Source organism: Drosophila ananassae (genome assembly GCF_017639315.1).
Source record: "Drosophila ananassae strain 14024-0371.13 chromosome 4 unlocalized genomic scaffold, ASM1763931v2 tig00000054, whole genome shotgun sequence".
Classification (NCBI taxonomy): Eukaryota; Metazoa; Arthropoda; class Insecta; order Diptera; family Drosophilidae; genus Drosophila; species Drosophila ananassae.
In genome coordinates, this window is record NW_025319037.1 from 2,831,287 (window position 1) to 2,856,647 (window position 25,361).

Sequence of the window (25,361 nt, forward strand, 5' to 3'; positions counted from 1 at the left end):
ATTTTGGTGACACCAACGTGATCGCGCCCGAAGTTCAATCAGTTTAATTTCCCCAGAAACTGAAAAAACTGCTTGATACTAAAAACAAAACAAAAAAAACAAACATTTCTTGGTTTTTGATTTGCATCACTCGCGCTGGAAATTTACGTAATGGAGTCTGGATGTGGAACTATTGGATCTGCTGCCGCAAGCCAGGAAAGGAAGGATGCACGGTGTCGGTGTCTCACCGTGGCATACAAGCCAGCCCCTCCTTGCCACCGTTGCCGATGCCAACATTCAGCGGCGGCTATGCCGAGTGGCCGGATTTCTACTCCTTTATTAAGACCACGATTGACAGCCATCGTCACCTAAGAAAAATGGAAAAGCAGCGGTGGCTCATTTTATGCCTGCGGGAGTCAGCCTTGAAGACGGTGAGAGCGCTGGAAATTACTGACGTGAACTACGATGTGGCCCTTGACCTATTGCGCAATCGATTTAGTAATCGGCGTTTAATTTTCCAGGCTCACATCAACGAGATCCTGCAGCTTCTTGTGGGCGAGCCAGTGTCTGTTGCTACTTTGGGGGGTCCATCGGATCGGTTCAATGGCTCTCATGAGTTCCAGATCAGCTGCCGAGATCCAAGGATGCTTTCTCATCCAGATTGTCCCTCAGAAGTCGGATCCTGCCACAAAAGCTAAGTGGGAAGTGGGAAGACACTCTCGCCGGAAACAACGACAGCCTTCCGTCTTGGGAGTCCATGGCACGATTTTTGGAGCAAAGGTGCCGGACTCTAGAATGCGTCTACATTTCTTTGCCCACCAGCTAACCAAGTGGGACGAGGTATATCTTCGTGCATGATTATTAACGCCCGTCCAGCTCTATACGCCCTGTGTGGTGTTTTGCGCACGCGCTTCCTACTTGTTCAAGCTTCATTGCTTTGCCAATTAGTCAACGGTACGACGAAGTGTGTCGGCTGACCCGCTCTTTTGTATGTTTGGAGTATGGTCATTTTGCACGCGGATGTTCAGCTTCCCGTTGCCCAACGTGCAATCGCCGACATCATGCCTTGTTTCACCAAGGCGGGCAGCTGTCCAGCCGTAACAATTCCCAACCATTACGAGGCTTGGTTTCCACCGCTGGTGTTGCTGTTACTACCCCACTTTCCCAGTCAATCAACCCGGTCTTGACGCAGAATCGCCGACCGCCAATATCCTCATCCGTGGTCGACCAGGTGCCTTCCTGCCTTGCAGAGTATTATTGGGCTCAGGTTCACAAGTTCCACTTATCTCATCGCGACTGGCAAGTCAACTTTAGCTTCGTCGCTCCAAATGCTGTATAGCGGTGAGTGAGTTTGCTACGGATGGATTCTGCGAATACCTAGAGGCGGTTATAGTGTCTCATATTGCGGACTGTCAGCCCAGCCTTTAAATTGATATTTCGAAACGCAAAATTTCTCACGACGTAGTTCTGGCTGATCATAACTTCCAACGTCCGCAGGGAGTGGACCTGCTAATTGGAGCCAGCCTGGTCTTCAAACTTTTGTCAATTGGCCAAATCCATTTAAGTCACTGCCTCCCAATTGCTCAAAAAAAACTATTTGGATGAATGGTTTCTGGACGAAATTGACTACCGCGGGAGGCTGGATTGCCCTATGCAGGTCCGTTCCGGACCCCCTGAACTCGTTAGGAGAACTCGATTTCCGGGGGGGAAGCAATGCATGGTCAAAGGTTTAGAAGAAGTTGGTGTACCTTGTTCGCCCTGCACGAGTTCTTAATCTTCTTTATGAAACTACGCAACCCGTGGAATAATCCATTACAAGATGTGTCTACTGCCCTTCCAGAATTATTATTGAAGGCCCACATTCAAAAGGGGGGAGGATGTTGGGCTAAGCAGCCACCAGATAAGCTAATTAGAATATTGATAATTTGATTAGCTGCAGCGGCATTGTCTCCCAGATTCGCATGCGCTTTGTTGTCATTTGTAGCACATGCGCTTTTGGGAGCTTTGGAAGAGCTTCTGCGCCAAAGCTGTTCTTCTTCTTGCATATGTTTGGAGTCGTTGTTGACGGGCCGCTATTTTGTTTTATTTCGCGGAATTAGCTCTCAATAAATTGAATATATAAATTGAACCTCGTCTTTTTAATTCGGTCGCTTTCAAAACGCTGATAGCTCAACATATCTTATGTACAAAATAAGGATCGGACGACTATATCCTATAGCTGTCATAGAACGATCGGAATTGGCTTAACTTTGTTTTTTTTTTAGTTAGAAAGATGGGACAAAATAATCTGATTTGCCGAATTTCATAAGAATCGGCGGCCTATATCCTATAGCTATATATGGCGAGGAAAGCTAATTTTCCTTTCTGTTTATAAATGATTTTTCTAATTTATTTAAATTAATAAAAAAAACAATGTATAATTTTGTTAAAATACGTAGATTAGTATAAAAAAAATACCTAGGAATAAAAAAAGTTGTTTTTGGTAATTAAATGTCTTGAATAAGAATACTGGAAAGGTGTTCTGATTCCTTGAAATAATATATTTTTAGCTCCGTTTAGTATTAAGCTGAAAACATAATGCGCGCTCAGACTTAAATGAAACGAGAAAATATAGCAGAATTATGTTAACTCTTGATGTGACTCTTTTATCTACTCCAATTCTGTTTTCCAGTGTGCCTAAACAAAAAAAAATTACGGATGGATTGAGTCCGTTAAAAACCAAATCCGGATGCTTTCGGTATTCCCAAAGAACTGTATTTTCTTCCCACTCGAACTCCTTCGGACTCAAAACAAGAGAATGAAGATGAGTGAGAATGCTCTTTTATACTCTCACTCCCACTCACTCACAATTCGTTTTGACTCTTGGATACATTCATCCTATTTCATTCAAAGGTATTCTTTGGCTGAGGCAATAAGAATGTATCCATGCAGACCTCTAGTACCGAGCATCTTTCGGAAGTGTTATGGTATATTCTAATTGTGGCAACACTTCATGAGGTGAGTAAATGAAATTCTATAATAAACATTAGAGAGTAGACATTAATTATATTTCTTTTTGTATTTCAAAAAGTTGACCTGACTAAAAACCCCCATTGGACGACGACAAGGGTAATACCTATATCTAAAGCAATGGTGGAGAAGTCTTAAATTTCTGGTTTACAACAGAATCTCAGGTATTTGTGAAAGTTTAGCCAAAACTGTAAACTGATCAATGATCTTAAACCACAAGCAAAGAGTTCTGATAATTAATATCGATAAATTACGATATTGCTTTAGTGCTATAAAAGCTTCAAAAACTGCAAATTTATGAAAATATATTTTTTGTAACATAAAAAATGCTAATTCAATTTGAATTCCAGTTTTTTTTTTAGCAAAATTTGCGTCTTTCCGCATTTTTACAATTTTTCTAGCAATCGCAATTCTAAAAACTCATCTGGTGGGAAAAACGCTAAAAAGGCAACATCTAGCAGCCAAACAAACGTGCCAGCTGATCGACCAAATGCAGAAGGGCCAATGAAAGCATTGATTCTACCATTACTGCGAGGCGAAGTAGTGTGGCGTGTTTAGGAGGATTCTGAAAAACGCTGGCCTGGTAATAAGGTAATAAACAGTCTTGGAACAGACCAGTTGCCATTACCTCCGCTATGGCGGTTCACCCACAAAAGGGGCTCTGGTACCCGAGCAGCAGCGCTATAAGTCCCATCGGTCCCCCAGGAATAAATGGCTGCGGTTCGAAGCGTACTCGGAGTCAACGCTTTGGCCACTGCGGAAGACATCACCGCCGCTATTGCAAAGCAGGAGGTAAAAGAGAGCAGGGAATTTTAGTTCTTCAGCTGAACCGGAACCATGCAGCAGCACAGGACTCCTCAGCTAGCCCCGCTCGAGGGGGCTCGACACTTCGGCTCAGACAACCGCTGAGCCGCAGGCCCATCGAGAAAACCGGCGATAGCATCCCAACAATGCACTCGCCGCAAAGCGCGGTGGGTTATAGAGGCAGCGACAGCTTTGAGGAACGGAGCAAGGATAGGCACGCTGGTGGAAAGTCACCCATGGTTTCGGGCACACTGAGAAAATATTTCAAAATGCGTTATAAATAAATATAAAATATTTTTAAATTAGATAAATTTAATGGACTCCCTATATAAATATGAGAAAAAGAAAAGCTAACTTCGAGCGGAGCCAAAGTTGATATACCCATGCAGTTATGTAGCAGCTTATACTATTATAATTATACATTGGATCGTATATAGTTGGCCGATCCTTATGAGGATTTCACCATCGAATAAATTTTCAAATAAAAAATTTTTTAAACAACCCCTAGAATCTTGAAAAATACTTTTCAGATACATAACAGCTAAAGGATACAGTCAGGCCATCGTTTTGAATTTTTGCAGATCGGGTTATGTTTCCCAAAATGGTATCCGAATCCCAAAATGACAGCTGTAGGATACAGTCGGCCGATCCTTATGAAATTTGGAATATCGGCTTTGGTTGTCCAAAATGGTAGTAGAAAGTTTATCTATCATCTAGCTTAAAAAACAACAAAGTTATGCCAATTGCGACTATTCTATGACAGCTATATAATTGTTAGGAAATATTTTATCTACAAATCTGCCAATATATACGATCTGCCTAAATTCATTCTGCTATATAACTGAACGATCGGAAATCGCACTTTGGTGCTATTGAAGATAGACGCTTTTTGCTTTTTTCAAAATTTAATTTTTTTTTGTAGAAATTGAATGATATTGAAATTCTCATAAGGATCCTCATAAGGATTTGTGATATTTTTGATATAAATAATATCCGATATTCCGAGTTTGGGTTAGTTCGGGTTTTGCTTTTTATTCTTATTTTTTTATTTTCCTTGTTTTATTTGTATGCTGGCATAGTTGTCTCAGCATTTGTTCAAACAACAAACTTAAAAGAAAAAAATTCCGATGATCGGTCGACTATATCCACTAGCTCATAGAACTTATTGATTGTTAATAAGATAACTTTGGTATATTTATTTTGCAGGGGGTATTATAAATTTGGTCAAAAGTGTGCAACACAGTGAAGGAGACATCTCGTACCCTATAAAGTATTTATATTCTTGATTACGATCACCTCCTGAGTCGATATGAGCGTGTCCGTCTGTCCGTCTGTCTGTCTGTTTCTATGCATACTAGTCAGTTTTAGAGCCTTATTTTGCATCCTTCATCCTTCTCTTAGAGGAGTGAGGAACTTGGCACACATCTTTTCTTTTATTTGCAGGCAGTATATTAGTCGGAACGGCTGGAACCGCTCGACTATATCCTATAGCTGCCATATAACTGATTGATCGGAAATGCCATACCCTTGGTGTTTTTCGAGTTGGGGTTGGGTCTTAGCACACCTGTTATATTTTTCCAAAATATCTTTTCGGCAAAATTTCATAAGGATCGGCCGACTATAACCTATAGCTGGTGTTTTTTAAGTTAGAAAGATGGAACTTGGTGCAGATTCCATTTTGGGCAACTCATTCCGATCTGCCAAATTTCATAAGGATCGAACGGCTATAGCTTATAGCTGCCATATAACTGAACGATCGTAAATGGCACAACCTTGCTATTTGTTAAGATGCTTGAGCCTGTTTCGAACATTTTTATTTAAAACATTGATTTGATGGTGAAATTCTGATAAGGATCGGTTAACTTTATACGATCCGATATATATTATATAATATTATAAGCTGCTAGCTAACTGCAAGGGCATATAAACTTCGGCTCTGCCCGAAGTTAGCTTTCCTTTCTTGTTTTAAGATAAAAGTGTACGACTTTTTTTAAAAATGTATATCCGTAATGTGTCTTCTCATTATCTTATCTTATAAAATGTTCATGAAGATCAGCAAGCTAAATCCGATATTAAAAATTAACTCCATACAGCTTTTACAATATGCTTACATATTTATGTATGTATACATGTCCAAATCAACTAAAAGGATATATAACCTTCGAAAATTATAATTATTTTAAAAATCACTGTGGACAGCAGTCCACGAGGTGACGAGCTTGCGCCTTAGTGTTCGCTACGAGACACTATATACATATAGCCGAAAAATTAAAAATTGTGTTCTTGAGTCCTATCTGAATGAATTATATACGAATCAAAAAGTATTATTTCAATTAGATAATTTTTGTTTGTCATTTCCAAAAGTCATAAGAAAATAGGGTGAAAGTATAAAAAACTGTGATTCACTAAATTGGAGCTGGCTGAGACATTTCAGTCCCTAGATAACCATCAACCATCGAAAAACGACATTTATTTCAGAAGTTATTCAAGAAATTTGATTTTTACAGCTCTTTCCAAATAAAGGAAGTTTGTCCCTTTGTTGCCTGTTTCCACTATTTGTTTCTTGATAATCCTGAAAAAAATTGGAGATATTTGTTACTAAAATATGAGACAATTCTTTACGATTCTTTAAGGGGGCAGGATAGTTTGAGACTTAAAAAAAATTATTGAAAAAAACCATCCTGCCCCCTTTAAATAATTTAGGTTTACGAAAAAAAAATCATTATTTAAAAAATTCATAACTTTACCAATGAAGACATCTACACGTACTTTACTTCGTTGAAAAGGTGAAATATATATTTCGTTTGTTTTAGACCAATCGTCTAAATAGTAAAAAAAAATAGAATGAGTGGCAAAGTTAGCTCTAACGATTGCATGTGAAGATAGCCTTTAACTCAAGATATAGTCCCATAAGTGGAGCTACCAAATTGCCACCTGTGAAACTTTCCGTTATGTACACATACATATGTGCATACATGTGTATATTTGATGGGCAATTTTTTTTAAGCTTTTGTGTATTTGTGGGAATTTCCAGAGTGGCGGTATAAAGTGGGAAAAAATATAACAAACAAGAGAGGAAAGCTAACTTCGGGGGGAGCCGAAGTTTAGAAACCCTTGCAGTTAAGTAGCAGCTTATATTATTATATATATATCGGATCGTATATAGCTGACCGATCCTTATGATAAGTTTCTAATAAAAATGTTGGAAACAGCCCCAAGCATCCTTAAAAATGGCAAGGCAGCTATAGGATATATTGGGCCGATCCTTATGAAATTTTGTACATAAGATATTTTGGCCAAATATAACATGGGTGGAAAGTCCCAAATAGTTGCTCATATGATAGTAACAAACATTTCCAATTTTTTTTTAGGATTGCCAAGAAAAAAATAGTGCACACAGACAAACTGCCTTCATTTGGAACAAGAAAGGAAACTTCGGCTTCGCGCGAAGCTAGTTAGGTTGCCCTTGCAGTTAAGGTTGTTCCATTTCCGATCGTTCATTTATATGGCAGCTATAGGGTATAGTCGGCGGATCCTTACGAAATTCGGCAAATCAGATTATTTTGTCCAAAATAATCTGTATCAAGTCCCATCTTTATATCTTAAAAAACCCCAAAGTTATGGCATTTCCGATCAGTTATAAACAAAACAAGGATGGGTGCAAAGTTTCAACGCGATAGCTGTAAAACTGAAAGACTAGTTTGCGTAGAAACAGACAGACAAACAGATGCACATGCTCATATCGACTCAGGAGGTGATCCTGATCAAGAATATATATATTTTATAGGGTCGGAGATGTCGGACCCTCTGCAAGGGTAAATAAATCAAATGAATTACACGAAAAAGTAATGAATATTACCAAAACAAATAACATTGAAATGCCTTCTTTTGACCAAAATTATAATACGGGTATAATAAAGGTATGAAAAACTGTAAAAAACGATTTTCTTGAATAAAATTTGTGAATCAAAATGAATTATTCGGCTATATATACAGTCTCCTCGCGCACGCCAAGGCATGCAGTTCGTCACCTCGTCGACTTTTGTCCACAGTGATATTCTTTATAGGGTCGGAGATGTCTCCTTCACTGCGTTGCACACTTTTGACCAAAATTATAATACTCTGCAAGGGTATAAAAATATTTTCCGAAATTTTTTTCACGATCATTAGATTTGCTTTGAGGACTTCTTATTTTGAAACAATGGGTACAAAATAAAGCATCGCGAAAGGTACAAAAAATATAAGTCTTTTTTGGCTTCAGCATGAAATTTTCAAAAAAATAACGAAATGTGGCGAGTAATTTAAGGAGGCATGCGCACTTGTAAATTTTAAAAAATCGATTTTTTTTTTGCACTTTCTTAAAGTGCATATATTTAGAAATGTGTTCACAAAATTTTGAAATCATCCGGTGAAAATTCATTGAGATACACATGTTTAAAGGTAGGGGCGTCCAGTTTATGAAATAGTGAATTGAGTCTTTAAACACGTTTAGTGACCCGATTGTCTTAAAAATTTAGCATGCTTTTTTAATACATAATAATCTAGTACTTAATCGAAGGATTGATTTTTTTATGCAAAACTTTTTTTTACAGCTGAAAAACTACCGCTTTTTTTAACGAAAAACGATTGTTAAACTTTGATAAGTCGCAATTTTGTCGAATATTTTTTTTTTTTAATATCCATCGATTAAGTAGATCGATTAAGTAGTAAGTAATATCGATTAAGTAGTATCGATTAGCATCGATAGCATCGATTAAGTAGTAAGTAATATCCATCGATCCATAGATAAACTTTCAATAAATGTAAATTTGTTTCATTTTTTGATTTTTCAGACGGAAAAAACCGCGACCCGTGTTTTTCAGACGGACCTCACTTCGACGGGGCATAACTTTGAAAAGGAAAAAATGTCTATTTTTTGGCGCTCCAACTGCGCATCCCACCTTAAAGGAAAAACTTAGATGTCACAATAAAATCATGCAGTTTCCGATATCCATAATCATTTTCAATTATAACTATTTTATTATTTATTTTACAAGCAATTTCTGAATTGAAATTGACTGAAATTTGTTTCTGTTTAAATTTATTTCTGTTTTTAATTTTACTTTTCTTATTAGATACCTTACCTTACCTAAAAAAATTTGGTATAAAGACTGGAAGCACATTAAATGTGTTCCATTCGAAATAATTAAATGTCCTTTAAATGGGCTAAAAGTAGCTAAAAACCGTTTTTTTTTTTCATTTTACAATGCACAGGGCAATATTTTCGTTAAAAAAAATTTAATGTAAATTTAAAATTTTACGTAATTTAAAACTATTTCATTATTAAAGTTAATAATGTCAATACAAAATACATTCCCTTATAAGAATACTTTAAAAATAAAGGAAAGCTAACATCGGACGGAGCCGAATATTAGCCATATATTATTATATATGTACATACCCATAATTATGAGAATTTCACCATCGAATCAATTTTCTAATAAAAATATTGGAAACAGCCTCATGCATCTTTAACAAAATTGCAAGAGTGTGCCATTTTCGATCGTTCAGTTATATGGCAGCTATAGGATATAGTCGGCCGATTCTTATGAAATTTTACAAATCGGATTACTTTGCCCAAAATGGAATCTGTGCCAAATCCCAAATTTTTACTGAAAAAAACTAAAGTTATGCCAATTCCGATAGTTTTATGATAGCTATATCATATAGTCGGTCGAAAAATTCGATGATATTCAATATTTTTTTTTTCGCCCCTGGTTGAGTGGATTTCTGAAAATGCCTATATGTGTGCTATAAACTAGAAAATATACAGTATATCTTTTCAACTTGATGTTTATTTGATTAAATAAAATAGTAAGTTTGGCTGAGAAACTTTTTTTTGTATATATTTTTAATTTTTTCTGATTCCCATATTGGCTTGCAGTATTTATTACGAGCGGATTTCAGATACTATTTGAGATACGTTTGGTTTTCGATCGTCTGTCTGATGGTGACCAGCTGAAAGCTCTGGGTGACTTTAATATCCCAGAACTTATGTTGAAAATTCACCGTCTTTACAGCTTAACTCCCACCACGACTTCCCTGTGGGCATGTTTGACATGTCACTCGGGCAAATTAACCACGTTAGAACGACGTTCTGAAGAACTGCGCCGAGGCTCTGTACAAAACGCTCGTTAAACTCTTTAATCTATCGCTGGAAACTTCGATCTTTCCCCTTATGTGGAAGAAATCCTTCATTATTCCGCTGCATAAAAAAGGGAAAAAATCCGACGTGGCTAATTATAGAGGCATCTCTAAATTGTCAGCAATTCCAAAGCTTTTTAAAAAACTTATCACTCCACATTTGCAACACCTATGTAGTTCAATAATAACTCCGTGCCAGCATGGCTTCATGAAGCGCCGCTCCACCACTACCAACTTATTGGAGCTAAAATCTTTTATCACGAATGGCTTCCGGAATGGCTTACAAACAGACGTCATTTACAACCATTCGCTTCTTATAAGTAATCTCAGTCTTTTGGGATTCCCAACTGATCTTATCTGGATTTCGAGCTACTTATCTGGGAGAACCCAACGTGTTTTCTTTAAAGATGTTACCTCACCTTAAGTCCGCGCCACATCTGGGGCGCCCCAAGGAAGCCATCTTGGACCCCTACTTTTTACACTGTTTATTAACGACTTGCCCCTTGCCTTAACTAATGCACTTATACTTATGTACGCTGATGACGTTAAGCTATGCCTTCAGTATAAATTCCCTAGCGCCCAGTCTAGACTTCAATCCGATTTGGATAAACTTCAAAATTGGTGTTTAGCAAATAACCTAAAGCTTAATGGATCGAAATGTAAACTCATGTCTTTTTACCGATCTAGTCCTCACCAGGCTATGTACTTTCTCTATGCCTTAGAACGATTAACTCAGGTTAACGATCGAGGTGTCCTATTAGATTTGAGACTTAAATTTACCGACTTATTTAAAAGGAGGTTTAAAAGGATTTATTAAAAGGAGGTCAAATAATTTAATGACCCGTACGTAACTAAAACGTTATATACATCACTGGTCCGTCCGATTCTTGAGTATGGATCGTGTGTCTTGAGTCCTCAATATGGAGTACACCAAGATCACATTGAATCTGTACAAAAAAACTTCCTTACTTTTGCTCTTAGGGGACTTAATTGGGATGCAAATCTTTTCCTCCCCTCTTATCGTAGTAGACTTTTACTAATCAACTTACCATCATTAAAAAACCGTAGAGCGATGCTGGGTGTCATGTTTCTATATACTCTTATTTATGGAAATATAGACATCCAGCATTTACTTACACGCTTATAACACGCTTAAATTTTAACGTTCCTAGTAGAAGGACTAGAAACTACCGTCCTCTACTCCTCAGCCATTGTAGTTCGACATATGCCCAACACGATCAGTTCAGGATATTATGTCTCAGGGTATAACACTCTTCCTCGTGATATTTTTCTCCTACTTTTCGCTTAACTATCTCGGATCTATTCCTGCGATTCGAGCCGTACGTCACGCGGCAGCGTCCCTCGGTCGGTTGGACGGGAGGTGGGCTGTACGTATGCAGTGGGAACCGCGCAAAATAAAGCTATCAGATTTTATACTTAGACTCCAATGATACCGACGCATATAAAGTTTGTGCCAAAATTTTAACACGCCAACAAAAAAATTTGTTAGGGAATCTATACTTTGAAAGTTTAAAAATAACTTAATATTGGTCAAAATTGTGCAACGCAGTGGACCCTATAAACTATATATGTACATGTATATTAGGGTGGGTCGATTGAAAAATCGCTTAGGCACATATGATTTTTGGATTCTAGGGATCAAAATAAGAAACTTTGCTCAAGAGACCATACCTCTAAAATGAATTCTGATGTCCCTCGTTTTAACGTGAAGGAAAAATCCTGTTTTGACCCATTTAGAGTGCCCCAATCGAGTCCAAATGTATAAACGACCCCCACTAACTTTGGAGGGTCGTCCCACCCATACCCCCCTGTGGTACCCCCCTGGGGCCCCCAAGGGACGAAAAGGAGGAGAGGCGGTGGGCGGAGCAACAGGTTTTGAGTTACATTTTCATAGCATACTTTTAGGTGCTGTGATTTTGTGATATTTTTGTAAGGGAGAATCCCTCCTGTGGGATCCTAGGGGGGTACCACAAGCATTGGTGGGTCGACCCTCCAAAGTTAGTGGGGGTCGTTCATACATTTGGACTCGATTGGGGCACTCTAAATGGGTCAAAACAGGATTTTTCCTTCACGTTAAAACGAGGGACATCAGAATTCATTTTAGAGGTATGGTCTCTTGAGCAAAGTTTCTTATTTTGATCCCAAGAATCCAAAAATCATATGTGCCTAAGCGATTTTTTTCACCCCCTACAAATCGAACCGCCCTAATGTATATACATATGTTACATATATACATATGTAAGCATGTTCGTCCTCAGTCTGTCTGTCGGTCCGCCTATTTGCTTCTGCCCGAACTAGTCTTAGTTTTAAAGCTATCGAATTAAAACTTTAGTCGACTACATATGTATCAACCTGCCATGTACAAAAGTAAACGATCGAAAATGCAACAAATTTGGTATTTTTTGAAGATAGAAGTTTGGGAATAACAATTTTTTTTTTTAAATTGATTATATAGTGAAACTTACATAAGAATTGACCTTTTATCTATTTATTTGTTTGAATAATTTGATTTCCCACAACTGCGTACAAATTTTAAATTTTTATGTGCATTTTTGTATTAAAATTTTTAAACTAACGTTCCAAAATTCAATATCTTAGTAAATTAAAAAAAACATATTACTTCAGAACCACTGAAGCTAATATACTTTACATCTTTGAAAAGGTTTTTAATTTTTCCACTTCCTTTTAAAAATGAATTTTGGTGATAATGCTTACATTTAAAGTATTGCTCACTGGGCCAATCTGGTGTCCAGAGGAGGGTTACTTTAATCTTCTATATATGGGTCCCTTTTTAAATAAATTCGGATCTATACGTATATAAAAAAATGATATGGGTAATTCTCTAATGTCGAACGCGACATTCGTTCGCTTTCCAACTGGAAAAAAACAATATGCCAAGATTGTTTTTTATTTTTACAAAAGTGAATCTAATTGGTCTTATTAAGTTGTATAATTGGTGCAAATATTAATTTTGGAAGACTTTTTGTTTTTAGAATATTCAAAAAAAACTAGGGCTGTCGCACGCGACACAAAACAGAAGTTACTTTTTATACCCTTGCAGAGGGTATTATAATTTTGGTCAAAAGTGTGCAACGCAGTGAAGGAGACATCTCCGACCCTATAAAGTATATATATTCTTGATCAGGATCACCTCCTGAGTCGATATAAGCATGTCCGTCTGTCCGTCTGTCCGTCTGTCTGTCTGTCTGTCTGTCCGTCTGTCTGTCTGTCCGTCTGTCTGTCTGTTTCTACGCAAACTAGTCTCTCAGTTTTAAAGCTATCGAGTTGAAACTTTGCACACACCCTTCTTTCCTTTGCAGGTAGTACATAAGTCGGAACGGCCGGGATCGGTCGACTATATCCTATAGCTGCCATATAACTGATTGATCGGAAATGGCATAACTTCGTTGTTTTTCAAGTTAGAAGGTTGGGACTTTCTATGGATTCTTATTTGGTCCAACTTATACGATCTGCCAAATTTCATAAAGATCGGTCGACTATATCCTATAGCTGCCATATACTGATTGATCGGAAATGGCATAACTTCGTTGTTTTTCAAGTTAGAAGGATGGGATTTTCAATGTATGCTTCTTTGGTCAAAATAATTCGATATGCCAAATTTCATAAGGATCGGCCGACTATATACGATCCGCTGTATATCTAATAATATAGATGCGTGGCGCCACCTATCGGACTGCGACTGAACTGCAAGGGTATATAAACTTCGGCTCCGCCCGAAGTTAGCTTTCCTTTCTTGTTTAAAAACCATTTCATACGCTGATTTTAGCAAAACCTGATGGAAAATTTGCCTGCAATCAATTTCAAAACGTTATTTATTATTTGATCTTAGTTTATCTTTGATCTTTAATTTTATTCACTGTCGCACGCGACATTTCCTTCCATTATATTATACCCTTGCAGAGGGTATTAAAATTTTGGTCAAAAGTGTGCAACGCAGTGAAGGAGACATCTCCGACCCTATAAAGTATATATATTCTTGATCAGGATCACCTCCTGAGTCGATATGAGCATGTCCGTCTGTCCGTCTGTCTGTAGGTTTCTACGCAAACTAATCTCTCAGTTTTAGAGCTAACGAGTTGAAACTTTGCCCACATCATTTTTTTGCTGGTAGTATATATGTAAGTCGGAACGGCCGGGATCGGTCGATTATATCCTATAGCTGCCATATAAATGATTGATCGGAAATGCCATAACTTTGGTGTTTTTTAAGTTAGAGGGTTGGGACTTCCCACACATGTTATATTTGACCAAAATGTCTTACGTACAAAATTTCATATACAGTCGGCCGACTATATCCTATAGCTGTTATACAACGATCGAAATTGGCATAACTTTGGTGTTTTTTAAGTTACTAAACTAAACTTTCGCATATTTAGGACTTTTGATTAAATTATTTCGAAATGTGTTATAAGTAAATGTTAATTATTATTAAATTATTTATATTTAATAGGTTCCCTATAAAAATGTGTAAAAAAAAACATTCTTTTATTTACTTTGATTTTTTTTTGTCGTGGTTGACCTTTGGAGGATTACCCATATATGTATAAAAAATTTTAAATAATATTCTTATTCGGCACGTGCAAGAAATATCAAAACAAACAAAAAATCTGGCACGTGTCGGGTAAGAATATTTTTCATGTGCAATTTGGAACACGTACATATACATACATAGTTATTTTTTCGTCATCAAAATTGATATAAGATATTTTTGACTTGGCATGCTGGTTCGTCGCGGACGGACATGCTTATATTGGCTCAAGAGGCGATATTGGCTCAAGAGGCGATATTGGCTCAAGAGGCGATCCTGATCAAGAATATATGTATAGTGCGCAATATAGTGTACATACAGTATGTAGTTTCTAAAATCAATTGTATTGAAATATGTTTTTAAATAATAAAGATTATCAGTTAAAAGAGAAATGGACTTCAACAATTTTTTCCTAATAATTAAATGTATTTTATGCATGTACATATGGATGTATTTATTTAGATACATACATAGATTTTGGAAATATCATTTAAACATTTAAACCTACAAATGATCTACACATCAAGCTAATTTTAATATTCACAAATAAATTTTTATGTATGTATGTATGTATGTACATACATATGTACATGTTTATAGATTTTTGAACAATATTCCACTCAACAACTTTTTAATGAGTTTTTATCATGTGGCTCACCTCGCGCATCGTCAATAGTTGTGCCATTACATTAATTTGCATAAGACTAGAGTGTTTAATAAAATCGTTACTATTACAAAGATAAGTGGACCGAAATTGTACCCTGATATGTACAACGTATGTATGTATGTATGTATATATATAAGTATGAATGCGACTGTTGGCATCTATGTACATATGTATGTATTCTGATTTCTTGAAGAAAAATTTTTGTTTTCTCGAACGACCACTTTAGCCAAATGGCCACTGTTCATATAACTTGCGATTTCATTCGGTAACCTACACCTTTCCGCCCTATATGTTTTTCCCGTCGAGTCATCACGAAATTCCACGAAATACTGACTGCTGGAGCTGTCGCCAACTGGAGATTCCAGAATTTAACAATAATTCGTCCGAGATTATTTAAGAGCTGAAGTGTTAGGAAAAGTGCCCTCACATTTGTTCTCTTTTTAGCTTCTCTTCGGCTCTTTTTACTGAAACGACTTTCTCATTTGAACAACGCGCAGTTTTCCCATAAGCTACTCCCCATATTTAAAAGAATATAAAAACAATGTTTAGGAGTGGTTGGCTGGGAATTTCCCTGTATGTTTATGGGCGGGGATTCAATTGTTGTGAACAAGAATACACGCTCGCTCTCCCTCTCTCTCTTTGTATTACAATTACTCTCTCTTCTCTTACCTTATATCACTTTCTCACTCAACCCCCAATTCATGTCACCATTTGTGCATCAGCGTTTTTATATATCTGTCCCTATCTAGCATTTGATGGTGGCTGTGATGCTCATACTGAGAGTAACAAAAATCTTGTTGTTTCTTCTTGACTCAAAATTCAATAGCTAGAAGGAAAGTTGAAAGAAACGCCTATTGTCAAGAACAATACCTTACATAAATGTGAATGAAGTTCATAGTATGAACGTACTTGATGTGGGAGTCGTACACAATCGGCAAGCTCCTCCCCCAAATGAACATTCACTTCATTGTATTGGTGGTTGCGTTACTGTTCCGCTTGCTTCGGCCAATTGTCTTGTCAATTATTTTATATTGTAGTTGGCGCATGGCGTTTTGGTTCGTCGACGAATGATGAAAAACAGCCATCGTGTAGAAGAAAAAGTGACGAGAGCATAGGCGATATATGTACATAAATAGGTATCCAAGTTTATATACATATGTATATTAAATATATATATATACATACATATGTACATTAAATATATACATACATATGTATGTATATAAATATATCAGTGCCGATTTTTTAACAACATTTTCGCTTATGTGCGTCGGCTTAAACGCATACAGGAATGAATAAATGTGTGTATGTACCAAAATCCTAGGTAAAATATGTAAATGTCGCGCAAAATGTTTGCATAAAACATTAGAAAACGCTTATAAAAACAATAGGCATTATATATGTAAATATGAACAATTTCGTATAACTTATATGAACATACATACATAAATATATACATACATGTACACATTTTGTAATCAGTTCTCGGACAAATCGAAAAGATCCCACGCCTGATCTCTATCAAATTTGTAGAATTAACCTACAGCTGTTCTTAAAATAATAGGAGTGCTTTTACATACATATATGTATGTATGTACACTTGTCCTCTCTGTAGCAATGTTATGCGTTTGTTTTTTACAATTTACTTTGTTTATGAGTACAAATTCTGGGGTACGAATATTTTTTCATCCTACTATCTTCGTTTCCTAAAAATTACCCCATTTCATAAGCAAGCTTCTTTTTACCTATATCAAAATAATAGGAGTGTGACATATAAATCTGCAAAAATAGTCCTTTATGATGGAAAGGTATCTCGAAAATATGTAAGAAGACCACCTAATACCGATTTTAATGCCAAATACTGTATTAAACATAGTGGTACAAATATATTGATATGGGCGTGCTTTTCGCATTATGGCATAGGGCCAATATATTAGATACAAAAAACTATGGATGGTCCTGGATATGTCAAAATAAGGCAAGAAATAATGCTACCTAATGCTAGTGAAGAAATGCCATTGCTTTGAGTCTTCCAGCAAGAATCACACAAGTTTAAATAAATAATATTAAAGTACTAGAATGGCCCGCCCAGTCTCGCGGCGATCGAAAATTTATGGCAGATATAAAAAGGGAGGTCGCTCATATTTTCAAAAAATCTTGGCTATCTACAACTGTTTCTATGTTCAAAACTTATCGATTGCTGGTTCAGCTGGTTTAGCAAACCTTTACAAAAATTGTAGATACCCATAAATTTTTGAAAATATGAGATTAAAAACTCATTTTTAATTGAAATATTGTTCAACCATCTATAAAAAATTCAATAATATTTTTTCGAGTTTCCCCTTCAAAAATTTTCGAGTTTTCCCTTAAATCCAAAATTAAAACATGGTATAATCTACCGATTTCAATAAGAAAATAAGAAAGGAAAGCTAACTTCGGGCGGAGCCTTGCAGTTGTGCCATTTCCGATCGTTCAGTTATATGGCAGCTGCAGGATATAGTCGGCCGATCCTTATGAAATTTGGCAAATCAGATTATTTTGTCTATAATAGAATCTGTACCAAGTCCCATCTTTTTACCCTTGCAGAGGGTATTATAATTTTGGTCAAAAGTGTGCAACGCAGTGAAGGAGACATCTCCGACCCTATAAAGTATATATATTCTTGATCAGGATCACCTCCTGAGTCGATATGAGCATGTCCGTCTGTCTGTCTGTTTCTACGCAAACTAGTCTCTCAGTTTTAAAGTTATCGAGTTGAAACTTTGCATACATTCTTCTTTCCTTTGCAGGCAGTATATAAGTCGGAACGCCGGGATGGTCGACTATATCCTATAGCTGCCATATAACTGATTGATCGGAAATTCCATAACTTCGTTGTTTTTAAGTTAGAAGGATGGGAGTTTCAATGGATTCCTCTTTGGGCGATATAATTCAATATGCCAAATTTCATTAGGATCGGCTGACTATATACGATCTGCTATATATCTAATAATATAAGATGTGTGCCGCCACCTAGCGGACTGCGACTCAACTGCAAGGGTATATGTATAAACTTCGGCTCCGCCCGAACTTAGCTTTCCTTTCTTGTTATTCGAAAATTGATTCGTGTTTGGCATCATGTTGAATAATGACAAAAACGATTTTCGTTCTCTTATAAAACATTATTTTTTGAGAGGAAAAACGGCGAAGGAAACAAAAGAAAATTGGATAAATATTATGGTGCGAATGCTCCGTCAGATTACACCGTGAAATATTTGTTTCGAGAGTTTCGTGGTGGCCGCAACTTCACTACCGATGAAGTCCGCAGCGGCCGGCCTCCCGAAGCGGTTACAGAGGACAATATCAAAAAAAGACATGAAATGGTATTGGCTGATCGCATATTGAACGTGCGCGAGCTAGCACCCACAAAGATCAGTACCGAGCGCACTCGCCATATTTTGAGCGAGATTCTACATCTGAAAAAGTTATCCTGCCGTTGGGTGCCGCGCATGCTCACTCTGGACCAAAAACTCAAACGCGAGAGCAGTTCAATTGAGTGGTTGGACTTACTAATACAGAATCCGGCGGACTTTTGGCGTCGATTAATAAATTTTCGTGGACTACCTCGAAAAAGGAAAAACCATCAACAGGGAGTATTACTGTGCATTATTGGAGCAATTGAAGGAAAAAATCGCTGAAAAACGGCTTCACATGAAGCAAAAAATTTTGTTTTTGCAAGACAATGCACCGGCGCACAAGAGCGTTGCAACCATGGTTAAAATAAGTTACTTAGGGCTCCAATTGCTTCGGCGTCCACCTTAATCACCCGATTTGGCTCCCTCGGACTATTTATCTCTTTCCGAACCTGAAAAGATGGCTCATTAATCAGCTCACGCAAGGAAGTCATCGACGCCGCGGAAGAGTAATTTGCAGACCTTCCGAAAAATTACTTTTCGGATGGGATCAAGAAGTTGAAAAATCGCTGGAATAAGTGTATCGAGCTAAGAGACTACATTGATTAAAATAAAAAAATATTTGAGAAATAAATTTTTTCATTCCCAAGGAGGTTACTTTTCTCTCCATCTAGTATATATATAATATATGCTGCTTCTCAACTGCAAGGGTACATAAGCTTCGGCTTCGCCTGAATTTAGCTTTCCTTTCTTTTTTATTTTTAAACTTTTTCTGAAGAATGCACGATACGCTTATTTAAGTACATATGTACATACATACATACAAACATAGTTTTCAAAAAAAGTCAATCATTTAAAATCTTATAATCCGGTGATTTTTGATGTTCGAAAGACTAATCTTTATTATAAATATCATTAGAAAAGACATCACCATTCAATATCCCGATATGAAAATGGTAATGATACCAGTTGATTCTATGAATTGACAAAAGCCGATTTTCCGATTGTTCTTAGAAAGTATTTATTTTATGTTCACAAGTTCAAAAAAAAAATCAAAAATAGTGCACATTTACTGAATTGGCGCGCATAGGCGCCACCACACCGCTCCAGGGAAGGTACTGGAGGGTACGGGTGTACCAATAGCCTCATAAAAGATCCAACTTAGGGAAGCCAACAAGAAAGAAATCCAGTTCAGTCAACTGTCCCCAACTGTCGGCTAGACCGACAACTCTGGCCCAAAATGTCTCAAAAATAACATCACAACTACTTAGGATGGATAGAACCCGGCTAGTGGGACAAATGCTAAGAGAATGAATTCACCCCACAACGACTACTGCCGCAGCTGCTGGGACTAAGAAGAGGAAGAAACTATCGAGCATCTTCTATGCCACTGCCTAGCCCTTTAGTCTTCATCAGCACCAAAATAAAAAGTTTCTTAATAACATCTCAATGATGTCAGAAATAGATCCTAAAGGGATAGAAAGATACACCAAAGCCTCAGGTTGGGGGAACTGCTAGACCATAAGCCCTTTCTTATCAAATCAATTTTCTAATACAAATGTTGGAAACAGCCCCAAGAATTTATAAAAACAGCAAGGTTGTGCCATTTTCGATCGTTCAGTTATATGGCATTTATAGGATATAGTCGGCCGATCTTTGTGAAATTTGGCTAATCGCCCAAAATGCCCAAAACGCCCTTTGCCCAAAATGGAATCTGTACCAAGTCCCACCTTTCTAACTTAAAATACACCAAAGCTATGCTAATTCCGATCGTTCTATGGCAGCTATAGGATATAGTCGGCCGATCCTTATGAAATTTACATAAGATATTTGCTCATATCGACTCAGGAGGTGATCCTGATAAAGAATATATATACACTTTATAGGGTCGGAAATGTCTCCTCACTGCGTTGCACACTTTTGACCAAAATTACGTATCGTCGGATACGGACAGACAGACATGCTTATATCGACTCAGGAGGTGATCCTGATCAAGAATATATATACTCAATAGGGTCGGAGATTTCACCTTCACTGCGTTGCACACTTTTGACCAAAATTATAATACCCTCTGCAAGGGTATAATAATCCAGATATTTTTTGTCCTATTCGCAGCGCTCATAAACTTTTAAAGTCACTTATCTGAAGCTTTATAGAAAAAATATCCTCGGCTATAACCAAATTATTGTTTTAGGTATTTAATTTAATTATAATAGGTAAGAAGAAGGTAAATTGTCCATTATCTGCTTCTATCTTACTTGTTTCAAATGAATTTTATTCCATATATTTGATAACCAAAATCAAAAGACAGAACAAATTTTTTGGTTTTATTTATTTATTTGGTTATATCATCAAAAGCAGAGGTAAGCCAGTCCTATGCAGTGGGGGTATGTATGCTTATAGCAAGAAGGAAGAAGATCAAAGGACAATTTCCTGATTGTTTTATTCCTTTATTTTATTTTGTTTGCGCTCCGTTTCCTTTTGCCTCGTGTCGCTGTGAATATGTTGGCTAAGTTGTATTGTTGGTTTTTGGGCGTATGTTGTTTTTGCTTATTTGCTTTTTCGTTTACACTGACAGCCACTGTTGTACTGCTTAAACTTCCCTTCCCTTACTTGAAGCCACCCGTCTTGGTCAAACTTAGTTATTTATTTGTTTATTTTCATTATTAATTTGTATATCACTTGTTTACTTTTATTTGTTTCATCTCTTGTTTTTTTTTTTTTAAGTATTATGTAATACTCATTGAGTCTCAAAATAATCATTCTAAAATTCATGTTTATATAAATATCTGTGATCATAGAATGCATTAATTGATTAAGTTCCTGATTATGTTGATGATAAAAATCTTTTAGAAATGCCAGCAGCTGCATGAATAGTAATAGCTTATATTTTGATATAATCCCCTTGTTAAATGGATATTTGATAAATCCATTTAATTTAAAGCAGCAAAGCTTGAGGCAGGTTTTGAGCTCTAACACTTTTTATTATATTTCCCATAAAATTAAAAATGTGCATATATCCAAGACCTCATTAACACCGCGAAACAAATTCGACACAATGGAGTTTTTGAAGTACACTCTCAGAGTCCACCACCACCGGCTGAGTACTGTGTGGTTTATTCAATAAAATAAAAGGCGTGGAGATGTGGAGTTTTTCGAAACGGTGATTGTTAGAAAAAATGTTTTGTTTGCGGCCAAACAATTTTGTAATCCCCAACTGCAAATACTTATCCCATCGACGAGTGTGTCGAATTCATACTGCATGTTGTGGAAAGGATGTCACTGTTTTCTACGGTACCTTCTAGATATTTTATCACACAAATTCTTTTCACTTCATTCTATTTAGACACCTGCGCATTTAAATGAATATGTGTGTGTCCGTATGCTCCGGAGCAGCACGTAGTGAAGCATATTGTGTAGGCAGCTTATATAAAGTTTTAAGATACTGTGGATATTGGTATTTCGAATGAAGGGTTCACTGCGTTGCACACATTTGACCAACACATTTTTTACATACAGACGAACCAATGGATAGACGGTCATGCTTATATCGACTCAGGAGGTGATGCTGGTTATAAATATCTGGAGATGCTGATTGTAAATATAAATTTATTGAGTCTAAGTTCTCCTCCAATTGTTTTGGGGCGGTGGGGGGCGTTTTAAAATCACTTGCAAGTCTATCACTCACTCTGTCAAACAGGATGAAAAATTCAAATTTAAAAGTTTTTTCGCTAGGGACCTGTAAAACGTTTATCGGTTTCCCGAGAGGGCATTATAATTTTGGTCAAAAGTGTGCAAAGCAGTGAAGGACACAGCTCCGACCGCATAAAGTATATATATTTTTGAGCAGGATCACCTCCTGAGTCGATATGAGCATGTCCGTCTGTATGTTTCTTCGCAAACTAGTCTCTCAGATTTAAAACTATCAAGTTGAAACTTTGTACACATCCTTCACACACATAGTATATAGCTGTCATATAACTGATTGATCGGAAATGCCATAAATTTGATGTTTTTTTAAGGGGCAGGATGGTTTGAGACTTAAAAAAAAATTATTTTCAAAAATTGTTTATATAATAGAACATTATCTCAGGAGCATCCTGTAAAAGTTTCATGTCGATCGGACTTAAACTCGCTGAGATACCGATTTTCTAGTTACTTTCCATCCATATACTTTCAATTGCTTTTATGAACAATCGCATTTATTTAAAAAAAATTTTTTATTTTACCATTTTTTCGGGCAATAATGGTCTGATTTTTATACCCTTGCAGAGGGTATTATAATTTTGGTCAAAAGTGTGCAACGCAGTGAAGGAGATATCGCTGACCCTATAAAGTATATATATTCTTTATCAGGATCACCTCCTGAGTCGATATGAGCATGTCCGTCTGTCTGTCGGTTTCTACGCAAACTAGTCTCTCAGTTTTAGAGCTATCGAGTTGAAAGTTTCAACTTGAAACTTTGCACACACCCTTCTTTCCTTTGCAGGCAGTATATAAGTCGGAACGGCTGGGATCGGTTGAATATATCCTATAGCTGCCATATAACTGATTGATCGGAAATGCTATAACTTCGTTATTTTTCAAGTTAGAAGGATAGGCGTTTCAATAGATTCCTCTTTGGGAATAATAATTCGATATGCCGAATTTCATAAGGTCGGCCAACTATATACGATCCGCTATATATCTAATAATATAAGATGCGTGGCGCCACCTAGCACACTGCGACTCAACTGCAAGGGTATATAAACTTCGGCTCCGCCCGAATTTAGCTTTCCTTTCTTGTTTTATTTCCGATAACACTGTAAGGCCAAACTTTACACACCGCAAGATAAAAATTTTTTGAAGCGACTCCGGCCGACTGCGCGTCACGGGATAAATAATTATTTTTTTTTAACAAAAAAATGCATAGATACTCTCTCAGAATTATTATATAATATATATTATATTATATTATATTCTTGTTTTGTGTAATATTACCTGTAAGTCGGCCAATTTACCAAGTTTTATTTTGTGATGCAAAAAAAGATAAAAGTTCAACTATGTATGCTCATACTTTAAAAACAAAAATTCTAAAATTTTTGCATTTTTGGAATGGGAAATTTTTTATTACTGTGTGTGCTCGCTGGTAAGCAGCAAGTATACTTATGTGTACATCCAAACATACACTTTTAGTGTAATAACCCACCCTAAGATTTCAAGCTATTTGCATTATCAGAAAAAAATACAGATTCGGTAAGATTACATTGACGATGCAATTTTTCAAGCTCTTATTCATTGGCACTATTCAAACGCCGTCTGTCAATATGGATAAATATAAAATATTCCTGTAACCACAAAACTGCTACCACCAGCTGAGATACCGCATAGATGTCGAATGCGTATTCCCAAGCGACCGTTTCTGTCACCGAAAGCTGAAACAAAGCCGTTAATATTCCAATAACTTGAGGTATGTAAATCCTTAGAAGAATAAAATAAAAGTACAAATTACCCTGATGACACGCTGCGTCATCGCTTTATGGACTTTCTCTATCTCCTTGGGTAAATTAGTGCACACAAATTGGCTTCTGATGTAACAATGACTTTAAGTAAACTTTTCCCTCATATTGCAGCGCCTAATAATTTTTTTGCAAGTTAAGTGTAAACATGCATATACACGTAAAAATAGGTAGAGAATTACATGTAAACATTAACACTCTGCAACGTAAACTGTTTTAATTTTACAGAATGGATGAATTATATTCGTCATATTGGCACGCTATGTGATGTCTTGAAATTTTTGATATTAGAACCTCTGTATAATTCGTGCAAATTTAACAAGGAAAAGGAAATATCTCCGAATCCATTGATTATATGTATATTCTTGATCAGCATCATAGTTATATCATCGCTTAGATTTCAGAAACTATACGATATTCAGCTATACGAGTTTTGTGAACTCACATAATACCCAAGCAGTTTAATTTCATTTAAAATAAATGCCACGCCCCTCCCTTTTCCAAAAAAAAAGGAACGTAAATTTAAAACAAATTGCAGAATTTTTTAAACTAATTATCGAAACGCAAGTTACAAATTTTTGTTGAGTTTTGAAGTTGTTTTTTTTGGAAATTCTATACCCTGAAAGGTTATGTAAAGTTTTGTTGGAAAATATGAGCACCGGGAATCATATAATAATATATAATAATAGCCGTCCTTTCTTGTTTTTATATTTTTTTACCGTTGCAGACGGTAATATCATTATACCCTTGCAGAGGGTATTATAATTTTGGTCAAAAGTGTGCAACGCAGTGAAGGAGACATCTCCGACCCTATAAAGTATATATATTCTTGATCAGGATCACCTCCTGAGTCGATATGAGCATGTCCGTCTGTCCGTCTGTCCGTCTGTCTGTCTGTCTGTCTGTCGGTTTCTACGCAAACTAGTCTCTCAGTTTTGGAGCTATCGAGTTGAAACTTTGCACACACCCTTCTTTCCTTTGCAGGTAGTATATAAGTCGGAACGGCCGGGATCGGTCGACTATATCCTATAGCTGCCATATAACTGATTGATCGGAAATGCCATAACTTTGGTGTTTTTTAAGTTAGAGGGTTGGGACTTTCCACACATGTTATATTTGACCAAAATATCTTATATACAAAATTTCATAAGGATCGGCCGACTATATCCTATAGCTGTCATAGAACGATCGAAATTGGCATAACTTTGGTGTTTTTTAAGTTAGAAAGATGTGACTTGGTACAGATCACTGTTTGGGCA

At 36.6% G+C, this 25,361-nt stretch overlaps 1 protein-coding gene across 13 annotated transcripts in view; it reads right to left on the bottom strand.

The window, feature by feature from the left end:
- The window catches only part of LOC6502768 (transcription factor SOX-6), a 437,528-nt gene that overhangs the window by 72,624 nt on the left and 339,543 nt on the right, over positions 1-25,361 (bottom strand). For 5 of the 13 annotated variants that reach the window (XM_044717619.1, XM_044717618.1, XM_044717622.1 and 2 more), the window contains one exon: positions 6,298-6,364. The exons of 6 other annotated variants lie outside the window; for them this stretch is intronic. In XM_044717619.1, coding sequence (XP_044573554.1) covers positions 6,298-6,364 — 67 coding nt within the window. Of the gene's footprint in view, positions 1-6,297; positions 6,365-15,203; positions 15,570-25,361 lie in introns of those variants that run through there. 2 more of the 13 variants (XM_001966844.4, XM_032452172.2) reach the window with 2 other exon arrangements.